This window comes from Taudactylus pleione, unplaced genomic scaffold, assembly GCF_031769625.1.
Source record: "Taudactylus pleione unplaced genomic scaffold, aTauple2 ptg000189l, whole genome shotgun sequence".
NCBI classification, from domain to species: domain Eukaryota; kingdom Metazoa; phylum Chordata; class Amphibia; order Anura; family Myobatrachidae; genus Taudactylus; species Taudactylus pleione.
Genome location: NW_028284591.1, coordinates 4268772 through 4283866, shown reverse-complemented (window position 1 = coordinate 4283866; position 15095 = coordinate 4268772). Strand labels below are relative to the sequence as shown.

The 15095-nt window shown below is 46.5% G+C and overlaps 1 protein-coding gene across 2 annotated transcripts in view; it reads right to left on the bottom strand.

The window, feature by feature from the left end:
* The window catches only part of MALT1 (MALT1 paracaspase), a 96517-nt gene extending 83346 nt beyond the window's left edge, over positions 1-13171 (bottom strand). For both annotated transcript variants that reach the window (XM_088476528.1, XM_088476529.1), the window contains exons 1-2: positions 12981-13171; positions 2041-2207 (exon numbers count right to left, since the gene is read on the bottom strand). In XM_088476528.1, the coding sequence (XP_088332654.1) occupies positions 2041-2207; positions 12981-13132 (319 nt within the window). In that variant the 5' untranslated portion in view covers positions 13133-13171. The remainder of the gene's footprint in view (positions 1-2040; positions 2208-12980) is intronic.
* Between the last annotated feature and the right edge of the window lie 1924 nt (positions 13172-15095).

The following is a 15095-nucleotide window of genomic DNA, read 5'->3' as shown; positions in this document are numbered from 1 at the left end:
CGCATGGCAAGGCATTAGCACGCCCACTATGTCTTGGCGTGCAATCACTTTGAGTACGCAGGCGCCCACCAGCCAGTCCTAAGACGCCCACTTGCGCACGTCATCTGCAGGAAGTGTATGCAACCATCGGTGCATCAGTTACCATCGAATGCGATCGCAGCGCTTGAGGTTGACTATACTCTGCCGCAAGCACTGCGATCACTTCAGTGTGAAATACAACCAGGTGACATGTACAATGACGTTGCCTGTTAATTATGCATGCCTCTGAAACGGCGTTAAGGCGCTCAGGCACGCCTGCGTTCACATCTCCACTCCCTCATTTCTAGTGGCCAGCCCCTGTCACCACCCACAAAACGGTCTCTTCTGTCACTCACTCTGCTGGGCAGTCTATGCGCAGCGAGCGAACGCTTCCCGATCTTTCGCACTGATTCGCACATGCGCACTGCGATGCGTACGCGTGAGAAGTTAGTGACAATTGACCAGCTACGAGCGAACACATCCTAGCAAGCGGATCTGAATCAGGTCCTTGATTCTAAGTCAGACGCAGGGGATAAATTATTTCCATCTGCATGTGTCTGAGTCGCACCACGAGTGCATCTCGATTTTGTACATACAAAGTCGCAGTACAGATTTGGGCGCACGGTAGCAGAAGTGTATTGGAAATGTATGGAGCATTCCTGGTAGGTAATGAGGGGAGTGCCTAATTAGGTGCATCTTCTGGGAGCGTCGCGGATAGTGGTTCACGTTCAGAGACGCAGAATCGTTCACATAGGAGGCCGTATTGAGATGGGTAATCTGCACCTGCCATAGGGCTGGTGCAAATTTTGTTGGTGCAACCAGTGGTCTGTCTAAAGATGCACCAAGCAGTAACTTGAACACCTAAGAACAGTCACAGGAGGCGTCGCAGTCCTCGCACATTCTGATGCATAGATGTACACTGGGGAGTGGCTTAGTAGCACTGTCCTGTCCTTAAGAGAAGATTCATAGGCTCATATTCAATTTGAGGCGAAAATAGTCTGGATCCGTGATTCTTTTTCGCCGATGAGGTCATTTGAACCCGTTTTGATTTTACTCCATATTCAATTTGAAAGACTTTCCACCTAGGCGGAAAGTCAATGCAATGTACTAGGCGATAAAGTTTCGCCTATGAATAGCAGGCGGAAAAAAGTGCAGAATTGGGGTTTTGGGGTGCAACATTGCGGGAACCCCCCTGCAGCCTTCAGACAGTCCCCCAGAGGTAAACTGTGTCAAAAAATTAAAAAAACACTTAAGGCATCACAAAAAATTACTTTGAAAAAGGGGGCAAAAAAAATTGGGGGTACAAAGTTAAAAACTAGTGAACTTGACTCTGGGGGGTGGGGGTCCCCAAGTATGCCCAAAGTGTTTTTTTGATTGCAGGTGCTTGCGGAAAGTGGATTTTTTTACGATTTTTTCAACTTCACTTTAGCAACTTTTAAATATGCTGGCCCCCATTTTCAAGTACCCCAAATTTGCTGGGATAACTTATTTTCTGCAAAAAATACTCCTGAATACTATTCAGCATCACGTATAGAAAAACGCTATTAGGCAGCTATTAAAGCTGTTTAAAAAGACCAAATACCTTTAGCAAGCCAAATTGGGGGGTACCATAGCTAACCCCCATGTCAGAGCATCTTTTGGGGGGTGTCAGGCTTATTTCCCCAAATGTAACAGTACTTTCCGCCTGTTCAAGTTTCGCCGGGTCCCGTTTTCACGTACTTTCAAATTGAATACGGGGTAAAGCAAGCATGCGCGTGATACTTTTCCGCCTACAAAACAGGCGAAAAGTCCACGATGTGAAAAAGTATCGCGGCTCTGCTCAAATTGAATACGGCTCTAAGTGTTCCTGCTAGGCTGTTTTACAGGGTGTGACCTGACAGAAACAGAAAAAAAATGGGGGCTGCCAGCTATATCTATACCCACACAGGGATGGGTTGATTTTCTGCACATAACTCCTTATAACAGCTGTATTCATGCCCGGCATGCCTTAGAATACATCAGCGTACAGTGTTCATCTCTCACCTGGAGGTCGCAGGATCTGGATAGCATTAGACTGCCCAATGTTTTGTAGAAGGTCTGCCAGTTCCTTTGTTGTACATCCTTGGTCGCCCATTAACCTCAGTAAGCTTCGGGCCGGGCTTCCTTCTGGCTCCATCACCTTCAGCGAACATTGATGAAGCTCCATGTAACTAGAGATAAAAGTATGTATGTAATATCACTATGAGTGACAGGTGTAACCCACCGCTCTGCTGCCCTGACATGTTCTATGTGTTCCATGTGTGGCAGCAATAACAATGGGATTGAAGACAATACACAAATGTTGCTGTAATGGATCTAGCAGCCGACCTAACCGGATGATTGATTTCAAATCCCACTGTTATATCGTATCGGAAGCACAGAAATAATTATTTCCAGCGCTGAGACAGAGGAGCTCATTCAGAGTCGGTCGTGAGCGCTGAGCGCTCACAACCGACTCGATGTTGCCCCATAGCGCATGCGCACGACGGAGCCGGCTCCGTTGTGCGCATGCGCGAGACCCGGCTAACGACGGGCACTCCGTCGTTAGGGGTCTCGTAGCAGACGGACGAGCTGTTGATGTTGAGTGACAGCTCACCCCGTTTGCTGGGCGGGCCGGGGACGTGCCCGGCCAAACGGAGGCGTTCCAGTCGGAACGCTTGCCGTTTGGGGGTGGCCCCACTGACATCATTGATGATGTCAGTGGGGAACTTCCTGCTCAAACAGAGCGGGAAGCTCCCTGGGGCTTACGAGTGCCCAGACCCTACCCTAGGGTCCGGTCGTAAGACCCGATGGTCGCGATGGTCTTGACCATCGCGACCATCGCCCATGTCGGTTGTTAGAGCTGTGGGTGTTAACCCACAGCTTAACGATCGAAAAGGAGGCAGCCGTTCAGGATGCAAGCAGCCGCCCTGATTCAGAGCGACCGCTTACATCTAATGACCGCCTCTGAATGAGGCCCAGAATTTTGCATAAAGGTATCCAGTGTTACCAGCTTAATGATGTAATACACTTGTGATACTCAAGTAAGCAGTATTGTGTCGTGAAGTGCCTTCTTTACCAAAACGTATTATTCTGTTCTGCCGCTTCAGCGCAGGATCCACTGTTACTCACCAGAGAAGTAAAGCTGGATCGTTGCACACCGAAAATATTACAATATCTAATAACTTTCACCACAATAATGTTTTATACAATTTATTTAACTGGAAACTTGACTAGATAGACTTCTTTTGCTGAAACAACTTCTGGTTAATGAGTATAAACAATTGTACCTTACAATGAATGCTTTGTAATATTACACTTATGCAGATGTATTATCCCTATAAGAAAACACTTCTATAGCAAAACAAATTTCTTATACTTTCAACCAATTTAAAGCATTACACAATAACAGATCACAGTGTCAACAATATTTCACATAGAACAAGGCAGTTAATATATTAACTTTAACTTTGGGGCCCCATAAAGTAAGATTAATCATTTCAGTACGATGGAGCTCGGTGGTGCACTCGCCAGAATGTATTTTCTCCTTCTAGACTCTTTATCAGAGATACGGAGCCTGCGATTTATATATGTTACCCAGCACGTACTGTTTTTGCTAAACTGTGCGGACTTAAGGACTAAAGTGTCTTATGGCGTGTATCCACTACACAAAAAAATGAGCGATTGAACGATTATGACATCGTTATCATTCAATCGCTCATTAATCATGCAGTAATTATACTGGCCACGACCAATGATGCGCGCTCCCGCTGGTCGTTGACGGAATTTGTCATTGCCTGCACATGCAGGCCAATCTGGCGAGATCGTCAGGCTGTGCATGTCCAGGGATGAGGGAGGGTGTCTGCACTGAACAACATATAGGGCCTGATTCAGAGCCGCTCGTAAGCGGCCGCTCGTTCGCTCCGAGCGATGTTCGCACATCTGCGCATGCGTATGGGTCGTAATGCGCATGCGCCAACCAGTCATTGCGGTCGGAAATCGAGCGCTCGCAAAATAGCGAGTGCCTGCTAATTTGAGTGACAGGATGAGGCGTTTGTGGGTGGTAACAGGGGAAGGTGCTTGAAAACGGGGAGTGGTGATCCGAACGCAGGTGTGCCAAACGGTCAAAACGGGCGTTTTAAGGGTGTGCATAATTAACAAAGCAGCGTCATCGACCACGTCACTTGGTTATCTCTTAGCCTGAACTGTTCGCATGATTGCGGTAGGAAAATCCAACCACAAGCTCTGTGAGCAGTTCATACGCCTTTCAATGTACTCGATTAATCAAATAAATCAAATAAATAGCGGAGATGACGTAGGATGCGGGCGGCCAGGGGGCGTCTTTACAAAATAGCGAGCGCATGTTTCGTTCGCTCGCTTAGACATAGAGGCGTCAACAGACCGCAAAGAGCGAGCGCTCAATTTAAATAGCCGGCCCCTTTTTCTGAACGAGCGAGCGCAAATAGCGTCCGGCTCTGAATCAGGCCCATAGTTCAGTGTGGGCACATTATCCACTGCACAGGATGATAAACGATTGAATGATTACCATGTTGTAATCGTACAGTCGTTCCACTCTCGTGTAGTGGATACGCACCTTTAGTTTTGCATAGAGATAGTCACAACAAACTGATGTGATCTCAATTGTTACTTTATAAACATCCAAGCATTAGCAACAAAGTTTCATTAGTACTGTGCTCCAGAAAGTCTCTGAGATTATTATTACTGGAGACTTTTCTGGCTCAAAAGATGTTAATAAGATTCTGGCGCTGTTCCTTGGTCAGGGCTGAACACTATGGCCCTCATTCAGAGTCGATCGCAAGAAGCGATCGCTCACTCTGAATGAGGGCGGGCACTTCTTGTTTTGAAGTGCTGCCTCCAGGTCGCAAGCTACCACCCACAGCTTAGCTTGCGATCAGGGTGATGATCGCGATGGTCATCACCATCGCGACCATCGGGGCTTATGACCAGACCCTAAGGTTGGGTCTGGGCACTCGTAAGCCCCAGGGAGCTTCCTGCTCTGTTTGAGGAGGAAGTATCCCACTGACATCATCAATGATGTCAGTGGGGCCGCCCCCAAACAGCAAGCGTTCCGACTGGAACACCTCCGTTTGGCCGGGCACGCCCCCGGCCCACCCAGCAAACGGGGCGAGCTGTCACTCGACATCGACAGCTCGCCCTGTCTGCTACGAGACCCCTAGCGACGGAGCGCCCTTCGCTAGCCGGGTCTCGCGCATGCGCACGACGGAGCCGGCTCCGTCGTGCGCATGCTCTGTGGGGACCATTGACCCAGTTGCGAGCGCATCGGTGCTTGCGACCGGGTCTGAATGAGACCCTATATCCTCTCTGTTTTGACTGGGTTCTTTCATTACACTGCCCAGTCTTGGCCACTCATAAAAGGCGCAGCTATTAGCTCTTTGCAATCATCTGGCTCTCTATAGTCTTTTCTGACACTCTCAGAGGAACTGTCTGTTAGATTATGGTAGTAACAAGGCCATCTCTTCCATTGGGCTTGTTGGGCAGTTGCCCAAGGGTCCGAAAATTGTAGGGGCCCACCAACCCGCCCCCCTGCAGCCACGGGCAGTTGGTAAATTTGTGATTTTTTTATAAGCCGGCCGCCGGTGTACTGTATTCAATCAACACCTTCAACTCTCTGTCATGTTCCTCAGACCATTCCTGAGCAATGTCTGCAGCATGGCAGGGAGCATTATCCTGCTGAAAGAGGCCACCGTCATCATATGGGTGCCACGAAGGCACGTACTTGGTCTGCAACAATGTTTAGGTAGGTTATACGTGTTAAAGTAACATTCGCTTGAATGTCAGCACCCAAGTGTGTTCCAGGCAGAACATTGCCCAGAGCATCAGACTGCCTCCGCCGGCTTGCCTCCTGCCCATAGTTCATCCTGGTGCCATCTCTTCCCCAGGTAAACTACGCACACACGCCCGGCTATCAGTGGTTTTATTATTGTGGCTGATTGGTGTAAATATGTTTACATTGTAATTACAAAGGGCAATTTCTGTGGCTTTTCCCTTTCAGCCTCAATCACTTCTCAGTTTCAACCATGACGGGTTTCAGGACAAGGACACCTCTGTGATTAATGTGTGAAATATATATAAAGGGTCTATTAAAAACCTAAAAAATCCTATGTCTAACCAATGCTTATATACACTCCATAGTAGGGTGCATTTAATGAGTACCTTTTGCACTCAGTTCTCCCTGTTCATGTAGTACCACTTACTGATCCACCTGGCTTTGTACTGCCTCACCACCGCTCCCAATGGCCTGATACACACTAAAGAGACACTCTAGACTAGAGAGTATATCCAACCAACTGTAAAATATAGGATAGGGTTATATTTGCCAAATATACCCTCTCAAATGCTTGCGTAACTGACAGTAATATTATATATACAGTATATATATATATATAAATATAAAGAAAAAATTAAATAAAATCTATATATTATTTTTTATTAAATTTTTTCTTCTTTCTTGGCAATTACAATAAATTAATTTCATATTTTTTTAGGTTCTTATGAAGTGCTAGGTATACTCCCACAAATTGTGGCAACCCCCTCCTGCCCTCCCAAACACACACACACACTTGGGCCCTGATTCAGACCCACTCGCAGCCGCTGGCCGCTCACTGGGATTGTGGGCATTTTTTAATTTAAAATTTTTTGTTCTCTGGCCGCTCGCAAAGCTGTGGGAGACCACCCACAGCTTGTGCGAACGGCCAGGAGACCATCGTGATAATCGCGACCATCAGCCTTGCGACAAGACCCTATGGTCTAACAGAGCAGGAAGTCCACTACTGACAGTAGTGATGTCAGTAAGACCTCCCAAAAAAAAACGCCAGGCGATCCTAAGGGAACACCTGCGTTTGTCCAGCCACTCCCCCCTACCCACCCACAAAGCAGGGCGAGCTGTCACTCATGATTGACAGCTGCCCCGTCTTGTTGCGAGCCCGTAGCGACTGAACTTCAGTCGCTCAGCGGGGCTCACGCACGCCGGACACGCTGCATGCGCAGTACATAAACATCGGGCCTGTTGCAAGCGCACAGCGAACAGCTCTGAATCAGGGCCACAGTCCCAAATGGAGAGGAGACTACTGTTTAGGCACTTCTGTTAAGCCACATTTAAATATTTAAAGTGTCTCAAAAATGATGCCAGCATGGTCATGCATTAAAGGTTAATTGTTTTGCAGGGAGCTAAGACAACTTTGCAAAAGAAAATGCTGACAAATTCTATAGCAGTGATTAGCGGTGGGCGTAGGGAACTCAGATTATTTTATCTGTGCACTTGACACCCATCGGCTGATGACTCCAGCTCACAGCTACTTAAGAAACTGTCTGTTATTGCATTAGAAAAGTTAACGATTATAACATGGAAAAGATCTTACTGATCATTTAGAAAGTCGCTGCTTTACAGTATCTCCGAGCCCACGCCCATGAATAATCTGATCTCTACATGGGAAACTTGACCAGAATTTACTTTTACTTTCAATAAAAACATTTTAAATGAATTTCTTTGTGATTCAGGCTCCAATTACCAGCATTTCTCTTATTAATGGCATTCGTAACATATTTTGTTTTTAAGGTTTTCTTTGCATATAAATAAATAGCGACCCGCCCAGGCTTCCCACAGGAGCAATTTTGAATTTACGGCAATAGTCTCATTTAACCGAGGTCATATAAGATTGCCTTGTAGATGACATTAGTAGCTTTCCCTCCTGATGTCAACACGAAACGATTTAGGGCCTGATTCAGACCCGTTCGCTATCTGCGTACGCTCGCTAGATGCGTATGCAAATTTTTCAAAGTGACGCCACAGGAAGCGATTGCTCGCCAAGGCATAAGAACACCCACCATGTCTTAGCGAGCGGCCACTTTGTGTATGCGTACACCCAATCGCACAGGCAGAGCCGCCCACCAGCAACACGTCATCTCCAGGAAGTGTATTTAAACATTGGTACATCGAGCACCATGAGATGCGAATGCAGTGCTTGACGTAGCTTTACCCTACCGCAAGCATTGCGAGGACATCAGTGTAAAAAAAGGCAAGTGACGCGTACTATGACGCTGCCCGTTTATTATTTACGCCTCTAAAATGGCGTTAAAACACCCAGGCACGCCTGCGTTCGCATCTCCAACTCCTCTTTATTATCTCCAACTCCTGTTACCACCCACAAACGGCCTCTCCTGTCACTCATTACCCTGGGCTGCCTTTGCTGGGTGAGTGAGAGGGTTGCGATCTCAGGGCCTAATTCAGACTAGCTCGCGAGCCCTGAGCGCTCGCCAGCGGGACGATGTTTTGGCAGTGCGCATGCGCGAGACCCGGGCAAGCCGTCGCTCCGGGTCTCGCTACAGAGGGGGCGTGCTGTCGATGGTGAGTGTCAGCATGCCCCCTTTGGTGGGCGTGCCGGGGGCGTGGCTGCCCAGATGGAGGCGTTCCCATGGGAATGCCTACCGTCTGGGGCCGGCCCCACTGACATCACAAGTGATGTCAGTGGGAGTGCTCTCGGCTCTGATAGAGCCAAAAGCACTCCAGGGCTTGCGGCCACGAGACCCTACCACAAGGGTCTCGTCGCAAGCCCGATGATCTCGATGGTCTTTCACCATCGCGACCATCTTTTTGGCTGCTCGCTATAGCTGTGGGTGGTCACCCACAGCTATGCGAGCGGCCAGGAGGCCGTGCTAAAACAAGAGAAGGGCGGCCCTGACTCAGAGCGAGCACTCTGTCAGAGCGTCCGGCTCTGAATCAGGGCCTCAGTGCGTAGTTCGCACACGCACAGAACGAAGCGTGCGCATGCACGTACGCAGAACATCGGCCCGCTTGCGAACGCACAGAGCGAACGAGTGAGCGGATCTGAATCTGACACACAAAAGGGCTACGTAAAGATGTTCATGATTAAAACAGCCTCCACTTAGGTCAACTCCAGCCACACTAAGTGTCTGTCCCTGTGCTTTATTTATTGTCATGCCAAAGCAAACTCTTACCGGGAATTGGACTCGATAGATATTAAAGAATCGTTTTTCACATAAATGAAATAGGAACGGTAAAAAAAAGTAAAAAGTGTAATTCTGTATCAGTATACAGGGCTTTCTGGAGAAACCGGATAATATGTATCAATCTCTACACAGTATAAAATAAAGTCCGTCGTTGTGATATCTCTTTAACGGTTTAGGCAGCATAACCTAAGAAAGCGGTCAGACGTCCGTTTTTTCATGGACTTGCTGCACTAAAATCGTCACTGCTCGGCTCCCTTTTGTCATAGATAAATGCTTTATACACCTAAACCTTCCTCCACAAATGCTCTATAGAATAGTGACAACTGCATCAAAATCCATCCAGTGGTTCTCAAGATTAGTCCGAACAAACAGACAGACAGACTTTGGGCTTCATTCAGAGGCGGTGGGAGGATGCAAGCGGTCGCTCAGAAACTGGGCGGCCGCTTGCATCCTGACCGCCCGCCTCTGTTTCGGTCGTTAGGCTGCGGGTTTACACCCACAGCCCATCGGGGCTTACGACGAGACCCTAGGGTAGGGTCTCACTTGTCGTTAGCCCCGGAGAGCTTCTGGCTCTGTCAGAGCCGGAAGCTCTCCACTGATATCACTAGTGATGTCAGTGGGGCCTCCCCCAAACGGCAGGTGTTCCCATGGGAACGCCTCCGTTTGGGCTGCCACCCCCTGGCCCGCCTTCCAAACGGGGCGAGCTGTCAATCAACATCGACAGCGCGCCCCCTTTGGAAAGAGACCAGCTACGACCAGCGCTGTCATTGTCTGAGACCCTTTATTTTATACTATGTACTAGCAATCTGCCCAGGATTCACACTGGAGCAATTTTGAATTTACGCCGACAGTATTTTTTAACCAAGGTCTTATAAGATTGCCTTGTAGACAACATTAGCAGTTTTTTTTACCTGACGTCAACATGGAAAGATATAGGGCCTGATTCAGACCCGGACACTATTTGCGTCCGCTCGCTGGCTAAAAGGGGCCGGCTATTTAAATCATGTGCTCGCATTGCGTCGCGTAAAGCCGCCTACTAAGTAATAGCGAGCGACCGCACGATGCGCTCGCACCTGTATAAAGACGCCCCTTTGCCACTCGCAACACACGTCATCTCCGGCAGTTGTAGGATAAATCGGGAACATCGAGAGCCATCGGAGCTGCTCGCAGCGCTTGTGGTATCCTTTTCCCACCACAACATTGCGAGCAGTTCTGGCTAAAATACAACCTAGTCACATGCGTAATGACGCTACTTTGCTAATTAAGCATGCCCATTAAACGCCGTTCTGACGGTCGGGCACGCCTATGTTCGCACATCCACATCCCCGTTTTCAAGCACCTTCCCCTGTTACCACCCACAAACGGCACTATCTGTCACTCAAAATAGCGGCCCGACTGCGGGCTACGGGCGAGCACTTTCCAATTGCAATGACTGGTTCGCGCACGCGCATTGCTACTCAGACGCATGTGCGCAGATTGCGAAAAATCTCTTAATGCGAGTGAGCGCAGCATAGCGTCTGGGTCTGAATCAGAGAAAAACTTAGGTCAACTCCAACCACGTTACGTGTTTGTTCTTGTGCTTTATCTATTGACTGATAATACAAAGGAAAAGGGAAAATTGGAAAAAGCTACTGCACTAATCTGAAAGATTGTTTTTATAACCCCATATTATAATCACATAGAATTCAATCACATATGGGGGTGCTACTACAAATTGTATCATTGCCAATATAAACTAGAACATACTCCAAAAAGAAGGGATGGGTCTTAAGGTGCGTATCCACTAGCAGATAGTGGAACGACAGTATGATTACAATATTATAATCGTACAGTCGTTCCTCTTCCCCTGCAGTGCCTACACTGAACGATATGTCATTCAGTGCACCCTCCCTCATCCCTGAACATGGCCAATCTGTTGCTATCGGCAGATTGACCGGCATGTTCAAGTGATGATTGATGTCGGAAACGACCAGCTGGAGCGCGCATCGATGGTCGTTTCCGACATTTTCATGCCCAATGTGTGCACGATTAATGAGTGAATGAACGATAACGATATCATTCAATCGTTCATTTTAATCGCGAAGTGGATACCCGCCTTTACAGTGGCGCACAGGCATAGAGAGTAAATTTACTCCAATAAAATATAACTTGTATTAATTACATGAAAAGGCCTATTACTGTGGAATATTAAAAACAAATAAGGTGAAAATCATAAAAAAGTGCTAAAAACACTGTACCATAGTGTGTACGCAATGTTCTTTTTCAAATTATTTTATTATTGGTGTTATAACCCCCCAGGAATTTGATGTGTGTGTCGTCAGAGTATACAATTCATTTGAATAAAGTTTTGTATACAAGAGTATTTGTCTCCAATTAATTCCTTACGGTTTTTTTTATTAACATAACTAATATCGCTTATGTTTTTGAAAAAAACCTTTTATCCTTGAGAAAATGTATCTGTGAAACGTGTGTCGGCTTTTCACACTGTACATGTGTGTTTGAATAAAAAATGCAATGAGTGTTTGTGTTTAAAATGGAGAGTTTAACGTGAAAAAAAAAAGAGACCTGAACTCCAAATAACGTTAGATGCCACTTATGTGGATCGGCATGCCCAATCATTGTAGCTAACTGACAGATGTGTGTTGTTATACACCTCAGTGACATTTAGGTTGGATACAATTTAAGCAACTATTAAATACAAGTGTATCACTCAATAGGAGAAATGCTTTTAATGTAATTAATCAAAGTTATATTTATTTTATTGTTAAAAAAGTTATATTTCTAAAGATGTAAATTTACTCTCTATGCATGTGCGCCACCGTAAGACCCATCCTTTCTTTTTGGAGTATGTGCTTTATTTATTGCCATGCCAAAGCAGACCCTTACCAGAAACTGCACTTGTTTGAAATTAAAGAATCGTTTTTCACATAAATGAAAGAGGAACGGTAACAAAACTGAAATTTTGTATCAGTAAGGACTTACATAAATTTTTCCTGAGAAACCGGATAATACATTTCAATTTCTACATAGTATAAAATAAAGTCCAGTGATATATCTTTAACCGTTTAGGTAATGTAAGCCAATAAAGTACTCGGACCTCCTACCAGTGACATTTGGTGAGGTCAATGGCTGGGGAGGCACACATGGCGATGAGTTCAGGGAGCCTGTCTCACCCCCTACTCACTGTAACTCTCCCCTCACTACACTAAGCTCCAGTGTCCATTGATTCTCCTACCTCCAGTAATGTGTCTTCTCTTGCTGCTGCTGGCTCAGCTCCGATCTCTAAACACTGCAGTGAACTTCATGTTCACATTACACATCCAAGGTATCCATCAGTGCTCAATGCACACACCCCCATACTCAGAGGCATGACTCTATTAGCTCTCTTTCTATGCAACTTACTGCCAGTGGTGTGGCTCCGCCCCCAGCTCTGCATGAAGTGTCTGACTATACAGAAGTGAGGCTGAGCTGTTGCTGCCTCATCTCTCGTCTCCCTGCAGTCCCAGGGAGCTCCACAAAGCTGGTGAGTGTTAACTATAAAAATGATTACAATAAACAAAGCAGATGTTTATAAGTTATAAATATATTCTTTGTATTATTCTAATCAGTATTATTATCAAATCTGAGGAGCATGACAGGAGAGGCTGAAATCCATGAGATCTGCACAAAGTATAATCAGCCCCAGTGGGACACGCAATACATTCCACCCTTCAAGTTTTGTTACAGTACTTTAAACTCTTGCAATGACAATGTCAGATGTTCAACATTCAGCAACAACTGGATCCGGTGTTTGCAACTCACAGTTCTAATTATACTGCAGTACTGCAAAGCAGGAATACTACAGAGAGGATTAGGTACTGTACACACAATCCATGCACCCTGACAATTGTGCCCATGATCACAAGCACGGGATAAGGGCACTGTAATGTGCCTGACAAGCAAAGTCTGCTCTGTACCTTAATTTGAAGCGACTGTTCTTGGCAATGACCCCAGCCAGCCTCCTCCATCCCCTGTCACTGGTCTGGTCCAGCAGCTCACACACTCTCTGAAGGACTGGCTCTTGCAGCAAATTGATATTAAGTGAAAAAAACTGCTGAGAGTCCGACATCTCTGCAGCAAAGTCTCAGGTGCTGGTGTAACTATTACTATTTCCTTCTGTCCTTCCTGCTCACTCCTGCTATAAAATCTGCCAGTGCCACGGAGCTGTCTGCTGTGCCGCCATCTACTGGTGGCCGGGTGTACTGCTGGCAAGTGAAAGTGAAACTAAACCAGCTTCTATCTATGTCATTTAAAAGTTGTATACATGTTTATGGAAAAACCCTCTATAAGGTCCAGAATAATGCAATAGGTGTTTCGTCATCGGTCCGTTTTTGCACTACCCAGGTCATCTGCGAAATGTACGGTAATAGTGTGATCATTCTGCATGACTGCAGAGCATCACTTCTCTTGCTCAGTATTCCCAGGAAAAGTTTTCCCCATTATGCCCGCTTCACTAGGAAGTGGGAGGGATGCGGGAGAAGTGCCTACTCTTCTGGGAGTGCGGGAGCCTACCCACAAAAATCAGGAGCCTCCCGCAGTTCCTGGCGGAGTCGGCATGTACGGTCCCATTACATGATGAGCTGTAAATTGCAACAGTAATTGTCTGTGTAATAAGGTACACTTGCCTACTCTCCGGGAGCCTCCTGAAAATCGGGTGCCGCTACCAGCACCCCGCAAGAGTCGGCAAGTCCCAAGGGATGGCGGCTGGCCCCCTGCGACCCTCCTCCCCGCGTCAACAGTGAAAGTGGGCGGTCCAGGAGTGCAATAACGTGATATGCGCTGAATCACATCATCATAGCCCCACCTCCTGCTTTATAATGCTGGTAATATCGGTATTATAAAGCTTGGGGGTGTGGGACCGCGATGACGCGATTGCGTCTGCACGCCCCGCTCTGCATACTTAAATTGCCCCCACCCTCCTTGCTGCACCGACCTGCCAGAATGTTGCTAAGTATGTAATAGGGATCTGTAAATAGGCTGCAAAAATATAGCAATTTAGCAGATATTCATATAGAAGTAGCTGGTAGTTGTAGTTCATCGAAGGTATTCACATAGAAATAGCTGGCAGTGGTAGTTTAGCAAAGGCATTCTCATAGCAGTTGCTGATAGTTGTAGTTCACCAAAGGTATTCATATAGACATAGCTGGCAGTTGTAGATCAGCAAAGGTATTCATATAGAACGGGTTCCTCAAAGCACCCTAACAGTCCGGGTTTTAAGGATATCCATGCTTGTGCATAGATGGTATAATTAAACTGACTGAGGTACTAATTAAGACACCTGTCCTTAAATATGGATATCCTGAAAACCTGGACTATTAGAGTGCCAGGAGGACCTAGTTTGGGAACCATTGGTATAGGAGTTGGTGGCTGTAGGTTGGTAAGGCTGGTTTCACACCTAAGTTCTCTTCTCTTACCTCTGTGAGCTTTGATAATGTGTGTATGAAATAATGTTTTCTCCTTCTCATCCTTGCTCCTGGGACAGATGATATTCCAGCTGCTGAGAAATTAATCATTAACGCAGTGATTTACATGTATGGAGACAAGCACGCACACGCACTCACACACACGCTTCAATTATTCTTCCTGTTATAGATATAGCATCAAATGAGGTGTAATTGTCTTAGAGAATAGACCACAATAAATACAGTACAGTAACAAAGCCTTGGCAGCATATATTACTATGGTACCTGTGTAAATGACCCTGCTGCCATTCACTGCTCTCTGCTATAAATCTTCATTCACTTTACTCACTGTTTTTCTTTATCCCCTGTCTCTTGTATCTGCATAAACCTGACTGTTACTCCTGACATGTCGCAACCAGTTGATGATTATAGTGAGGAATTTTCTCACTGTCTGTGTTTCACTTAGACTCAGCCATCTAGGCTGTTGCACTCAGGAATGAGGTCCCCTAACACAGGGCCTGATACAGCAGTGAACGCAAGTGCATTGCTGATTGCAGATTCTGACGGGCACAGGGATTTAAGGAGCGGTGTGGGGACGTGTAAGCCCCATTTTCCGAGAGTGGCCAGCCC